This window comes from Equus przewalskii, chromosome 6, assembly GCF_037783145.1.
Source record: "Equus przewalskii isolate Varuska chromosome 6, EquPr2, whole genome shotgun sequence".
NCBI classification, from domain to species: Eukaryota; Metazoa; Chordata; class Mammalia; order Perissodactyla; family Equidae; genus Equus; species Equus przewalskii.
Genome location: NC_091836.1, coordinates 3,036,597 through 3,043,260, shown reverse-complemented (window position 1 = coordinate 3,043,260; position 6,664 = coordinate 3,036,597). Strand labels below are relative to the sequence as shown.

The 6,664-nt window shown below is 62.5% G+C and overlaps 1 protein-coding gene across 1 annotated transcript; it reads right to left on the bottom strand.

Moving 5' to 3' along the window:
• Positions 1 to 601: 601 nt before the first annotated feature.
• SHD (Src homology 2 domain containing transforming protein D) lies at positions 602 to 6,094 on the bottom strand. The gene is made up of 6 exons (XM_070622595.1): positions 5,812 to 6,094; positions 4,700 to 4,805; positions 4,434 to 4,622; positions 3,357 to 3,480; positions 2,418 to 2,537; positions 602 to 1,013 (listed from the first exon to the last, which is right to left on the bottom strand). The coding sequence occupies exons 1-6, from the start codon at positions 6,088 to 6,090 to the stop codon at positions 827 to 829; spliced, it is 1,005 nt and encodes a 334-aa protein (XP_070478696.1). The 5' UTR covers positions 6,091 to 6,094; the 3' UTR covers positions 602 to 826.
• Between the last annotated feature and the right edge of the window lie 570 nt (positions 6,095 to 6,664).

Below are 6,664 nucleotides of genomic sequence, written 5' to 3'. Positions count from 1 at the left end.
CTCGCCAGCGCCCCCCTCTGATGCTCGGAGAGACACGTCCGATTAGCAGAGAATGGATGGATGCCCGCAGCCTCCAAACAGAGCCCGGAGCTGGAGGCAGCCCCTCCCCAGCTGGCGTGTCCCCGCCCCCCCCACGCAGACACGCTTGGAGGTGGGGGGTGAGGGGGGGACATCGGGGCTCCCTGGCATTTATCAGCCCCCTGGGTCTCCTGCCCGACTGTCACCTTGAAGTGACACCAGCCGGGCCCGGCTCCCCTCCCCCACTGCTCTGTTACCATGGGGACAGATGTCCTTTCTGCAGCGGCGTCAGGCCGCGCTGCCCGCCCCGATGGGGGGGAGGGGCCGCGTGGGGGCGGGGCTGGCCCGGGAGCCTCGCCCCTCAGTTTCTCCATCATTTGTAGCTGCCGGTCTCCGCTGTGTCCGGGTTTTCATCAGCCTCCATACCTCTCTCTCCCTGCCCCTCTCCAGCTCTCTGAGTTTTTGGTCCCTCCCTGTGAGCAGCTCAGCCTCCCACGCCGGCTCTGTCCCCAATACGAGGAGCTGGGGACCCCCTTCTCCCTCCAAGGGTCCGTCTCCCTCTTCCCAGATAAGACACTTGAAACACACAATAACTTATTTATTTTCTACACCAGCGGGGGCCTTCGAGACACAGCTCTGGGCCCTGGACCCAGAAGGGGGCTGAGACGGGGGTTCTGATGAAGACTCATGGGTGGGAGGGGTAGGGGGTCCCGCCGTATGGCCTCCTCCAGGAGTAGAAAGACCTCCAGTGTTTGCAGCCGGTGGTTCTGGGCCCTCACCGCCCAGGGCCAGGGGCTGAGGCTCCCGGTCAGGGGGTCTGTGTGCCCACCGGGTACAGCAGGGCCAGATGCTCTGCGCCCTGCACGGGCAGGGGACGGGAGCTGTAATGGAGCACCAGCTCCGACACGCTGGTGAAGGGACCGCTGTGCTGGCCCAGCACAAACTGGTTCTCTCGGGTCCGCGCGAACTTCAGATGCAGAAAGCCCTGGCTGCTCCTGGGGGACACAGGGGGCCTTGAGCACCCCAGACCTGCTCTCCACCCCCAAAGCCACCACCCCCCCATCGCCTCCAGGAGCAGGGGCTGACATCCCCAAGTACTTCTGGTAAATAGCCACTTGGTGCCAAGCGGTTGGCTTGTCCCACACTGTCTTCCTTGCTTGGGACCCTAAGGAGGCAGCTGGAGGCCCTGCATGGTGGGGGTCCCTCCCGGGGACACGGACTGGACTTTCTCTCTCGATCTCTTGTGCCACCCCTCCTGGGCCCCCCACTAGTTAGCCCCCAGTTTGAGGTCCCTTTCCTTTCTCTTCATCTCGGGTGGGTGGAATGACCTAGAACCTGGAGATCGCTCTGTCATCATCATTCATATGAATTAAGCACTTCCTGTCTCCTGGGCACTATTCTCAACATTTTCTCACATAGTTTTTTCATCTCCTCATTGCAGTATTAGCACAAACTTGGTGCTAGCTAGTGTTATCCTCGTTTTACAAGTGAAGAAACTGAGGCCCAGAGAAGCTGAGTCACTCAGCTAGGGTCACATAGCTAGAAAGTGGCAGAGGCAGGATTTGAACCGGCGTCCGAGCCCTCTTCCCATCTTTTCCTTTGAGGAATCACATACTCAGATGCCTAATACAATCGTAGGAGCGGTTTATAATCAGACACACTTAGAATCTCAGGCAGAGAGGTGGGCAGAACCGAGGTCTCAAACTCAAATGCCTCCAGGGCCATTCTGAGATTCTGGCCCCCGACAGACACAAATGGATATACTTCAACTTTTGGACTCGGAGTGGGGGGGGGTCCGAAGAAACCTCGGAAACGTAGTTCCCCATCTCACCCAAGGCCTAGGTCTACTGTATGGCTTCCACTCCATCTTTTTGCATACCTCCGGCGACAGGGAGCTCATTCCCAGATGGAACCATGATGGTGACCTCCCTGGAAGCTCCATCCTCTGGTCCTATAAGCCCCACCCATTGGCCTGGAAGCCCTGCCCATCGGTCCCAGAAAGCCCGACCCACTGGTCCCAAAGCCCCGCCCCTGGCTTGGAAGCCCCGCCCACTGGCCACAAAGCCCCACCCCTGGCCTGGAAGCCCCACCCATCAGTCCCGGAAACCCCACCCACTGGTCCCAAAGCCCCTCCTGCCTGGAAGCCCGATCAGTCGAAAACCGCCCACTGGTCCCAAAGCCCCCCATGGCCTGGAAGCCCCGCCCATCAGTCCTGGAAACCCCACCCACTGGTCCCAAAGCCCCACCCCCTGGCCTGGAAGCCCCACCCACTGGTCCCAAAACCCCACCCCCTGGCCTGGAAGCCCTGGGGCCTCTCCCCTCTGCTCCCACTGAATGAACCCTATAGCGGGACGCATGCAGTCCTGTGACTCTGTCCCTCCAGGGGGCTGGGGTCTCACCTGAGGGACAGGGAGCAGTCCTGGGGGCTGGTCTCGCTGAGCCGCACCAGGTAGCTGCCTTCCTTGCAGAGCGACAGGAGGCTCTCGGCATCCGCCCTGCTCAGGGGGCCGTGAAACCACCTAGGGGGCGGGGACAGACGTGTCACGATGGGCGAGCCCCCTTCGCACACACCTTGGGGTCGGGGGCAGGCAGGGTCGCTCCAAGGCCTTGTGACATCCGGGCAGACAAGAACAATCCCCTTGGGTTTCTCCTCAGGGCCGGGGTCTTCCCCAGGGGGCAGCTGCTTCTCCTTCCAGCGTTCTCTGCAGACGAACCAGCGCGAAGTCCCCGTTCCTCAGCCAGTTCCGCGTGGCCCGCCTGAGGGGCCTGCGGACGGCTGTGATCAACACGCCCTGTGCCCACCAGGCCCGGCTCAGCGGGGTCAGGGCGGTCCTCGAGGAGCTCCCAGGCTGGAGGGACACGGAAGACCCAGACCCCCCAGCTTGGGGGCCGCACCCTAGCCCAGAGTTGGGACCCCTTCAAAATCCTGCTCCCCCCAGTTCCATCCCAACATTTCCTGGGGGGAGGGGAGAATGACTTTGATCCCTATGCTCCCAGGCTTAAAAGCCCCGCTCAAGTGAAGAGAGGAATTCTCCTTTTACTCTATTTGAGCCAGGCACCATCTGGGGGGTTTTGAGCCCGAGGTTCGGAGAGGTTCAGTGACCTGCCCAAGGTTGCACAGCCAGGAGATGCAGAGCTGGGGTTTGAAGCCAGAGTCTGATGCCAGAGGGAGCCAGACTCCATCTGATTCTGCTTTGCTCCTAGCTGGGCGGCTGGCAGTGCAGGGGGCACCCAGCGAGGAGTAGTGGAAGGAATGAATGAAGGGAGTGAATGAGCCCCCCCTAGTTAAGGACTCTGCAGCTGGTCTGGGCTCTTCCGTCTGCAGCTTCCCCACTCACGGCTGTTTCTCCAGGGGCAGGGCCGCGTCCACGCGCTCCGCGGGCTGGGGGCTTCTGGGCGGGGGTCTCCGCAGCTCCTTGGCGGAGCCCGAGGTCCTTTCCCACTCCGGACTGTCGAACTGCACTGGAGGGGGCGGGTTAGAGAGGAAAGGGTTAAGTCCCGCCTACCTGAGAGGGGCGTGTCAAGGGCTAGCCAATGGACTCTCAGGAGGGAGGCGGTGCCAGCTTGAGGCAACCTATCAGAATCCAGAAGAGGAGGGGCCGGGCTTAAGGCTGGGGCAGGATTGGTGCCGCCAACTGGCCTTCAGAAGAAGGGAGGGCGTGGTCTTTCGTAAATCTGCATAGGAGGGCGGGGCAGTTCCCTAAGTGACAAATCCGAGAGCAGGGGGCGTGGCCAGAGGGATGGGTTGGCCGTTCAGCCAGATTCTGGCCAAATCATCGAGCTGGAAAAACACTCCTAATATACAGACAGGTAGACTGAGGCCCGAGCCCCAACTCCCCTCCCGCTTCTGGGGCAAAGTTGGCTTTGCACAACTCTTCCCGCCCCAAGTCATTTTATTTCTTTATTAAAGCAGGCCTCGTTATTACCACTTTTATAGAAGAGGAAACCGACGGTCAGAGACTTATCCAAGCTCACCCAACTGGCTCAGGAATTGACCCCAAGTCCACCTAATGACAGCTACTAAGCAATGCTACCCTCTCCCCCGAGAGCTTCCATGCAATTGAGCCCTTTCTAGCATTCAATTTACAAGCACCTGTTGGCGGATACTAAAGTGATGCCCATTTCACAGGTAAGGGAACTGAGACTCAGAGAGATAATAGTCTGACACTAAAGCCCATCCCGGCACTATACTGAACAGAGCGAGCAGGCTCCATTGTGCTCTAAAAGCGACTTCAGCTTCCAAGGAAGAGGAATTTATGACTATCAGTCATTCACACTTTAGTGAGAATTAACAAACTCCCAATGTGGCAGATGATTGTGGTTTACTCTGTAAGTTGAAACAGGGGACGTGGGACCAGAGCAGGAAATAGAGGGAGGCGGGAAGTGAGAGGTCAGGGCCGGGGTGGGAGAAGCACCTGCGAACGCCTTGGAGATGTGATCTTTCTTCCACTCCCAGGGCTGGTCATACTCATCGGCGGGCCGTTCATCCTCCGGGGGCAGCCGGCTCTGTCGAGGCCTCCGCCCGGAAGGAGGCCCGTCCCCCGGCTCTCGGTCCTGCTCCTCGTAAGGAGTGTCGTACAGCTGCACCCCTCTGCACGGCAGTTCTGGGAGGCCGAGGACATTGTCAGCTCCCACTCCCGCCCGTGACCCAGTGCCCTTCCCCCAAGCCCCGCCCACTCACCGCTCACGACCCACTGGGCATCGTAGGGCTCCATGTAGCCGTCATCCGGGGGTGGCGGGTGGGGCTGGGCATCGAAGGGGTCCGAGTACTCGGTGTCACCTTCTGACTGGAGAGAGATGGAACGGAAGGGGAGGGGCTCAGGGGGACCTAGCCGAGCTCTGGATACCCCCTGCTGGGCGACGGTACAGCCCTGCCTGCCCTCTCTGGGCCATCTGACACATCCCCCCAAGCAGCTCTTTTTTTTTGGAGGCGGGTAGGGAGCCCCTGCAGACAGATGCCAGCGTCCCTTGCTTTCTGGCTCTGTGCCCTTCAGATTGTCCCGGGTGCAGAGCCCCGATCTGTCCTTCACTAATTTTCATGTTTATCAGCTGCCCGCACTGTTCTAAATATTTACCCATATTTACTAGCGGTACCAACACTCAGTGAGAACATTATCCCCATTTTACAGATGACGAAACCAAGGCACAGAGAGGGCGAGTGACTTGCTCAGGGCCACACAGCTGGTGAGTAAGAGGCAGGGTTTGACCCCATGGTGTCGGCTTCCTCCTCCCGCCTCTCTGTGCTTTTAGCCACCGCCCACACAGCCTCTCCTAATCCTCTTCGAGTCCTTGTCTGGAACTGGGGGTTTGGGCTGCACCGGGACCCTCTAGAAAGATACGGAAGAAGACACGGGCGGCGGAGGCAGGGCTGGGTTCAAACGCTAACGAGCTAGGGCCCTGGGGCCCCGGGCGGGTGGCTTCTCTTCTGCCAGCCTCAGTTTCTACTTCTGTCAAATGGGAGTAACCACCCAGGAAGGGCAGAGAGCAGGGGGGAGGGTGCTTCTGTGCATGGAGGGGAGGGCCTGGCTCGGAGCTGTTTCAGGAAGGTTCCTCCAGCCGCCCAGCCCAAGGGGACCGGAGGGGGCACCAGGGAGCTGGGGGGCAGGGGGACAAAGCCGGGTGGCTCAGCGAGGAAGGAGACCACCCAGCGTCAAACAGGTGCGGAGCCTGGGGAGTGTCTGGCCCGCCCCTGGGGTCACAGAGAAGACGAGCTCCCCGAAGTCGGGGCGCCCAGCCCGGGCCTCCCGACCGCATCTCCCGGGGCCACCCAGCCAGGGGGACGTGGCCACGCACCTCGCCCCCGGGGCTGCCCAATAGGACCTTGGCTCTGGCCGCGTCCGCCGCCTCCACCTTAATGAGCCGGTGCTTCGGGGAGTCGTACTTGGCGTCGCCGGCGCCCCCGGGGTCGGGCTCGGGGCGGCCGTCCGCGTCCTCATAGGGGTCCTCGAAGTCCAGGTCCTTCTGCTCCCGGTAGGCCCTGAGGATGTCGCTCTCCGTGTAGTCGGGGGTGGGCGGCTGCGGAGGGGGCCTCCGAGCGCCAAAGCTCAGATAGTCCCGGAGCCACTTGGCCATCTGGGCGCGCGGTCCCCCCAACACCCGGCCGCGGTCAGAGGGGGCCCCACATGCCCCGTTCCGGGCCCCCCTCCTTGGCAGACGCCCCCCCCCCCCCCGGGAGGAGGATAAGGATCAGGTGTGCCCCTTGGCTCGGCTCAGAACAGGGGAGAAAAAGGAGGGGACGGGGGACGGACGAGGAGCCGGAGCCCACCTGAGCCCGGCTCTGGAAGGACCGCGGGGACCCGGCGCCCCGCAGGGCCCTGAATGCCGAGCGCGGGGGCGCCGGGCCAGGGCGAGGGGCATCCGCGGAAGCGCGCGGACTTTCCGCGGGCAGCTCGGCCGCCCGCCGCCTCCGGGAAGCCCGGGGTCCCTTTCTTGGGGGTCCGGGGGTCGGGGACAGCGCCGCCTGCGGAAGCCCCCAGCCCCGGCTGTGCCCGGGCGCCCGGTTCTCAGCGCAGCCGGCGGCCTCCCCGGGGGCGCGGGCGCCGCGCGCAAAGTTGGGCCGCGGGGACGGCGCCCCCGGCGCGGCGCATCCTTTGTTGCGCTCCTCTCGGCTCCGGGGGGAGCCCCGGGTCCCTCGGCCCCCGGCCCG

Excerpts from the sequence above, each read along its gene's own strand:
- SHD (XM_070622595.1), bottom strand. The coding sequence starts at position 6,090 with ATGGCCAAGTGGCTCCGGGACTATCTGAGCTTTGGCGCTCGGAGGCCC. Across the intron at positions 4,806-5,811 it reads TGGGCAGCCCCGGGGGCGAG|TCAGAAGGTGACACCGAGTA; the intron begins GTGCGTGGCCAC and ends ATCTCTCTCCAG. Across the intron at positions 3,481-4,433 it reads CATCTCCAAGGCGTTCGCAG|TGCAGTTCGACAGTCCGGAG; the intron begins GTGCTTCTCCCA and ends CGCCCCCTCCAG.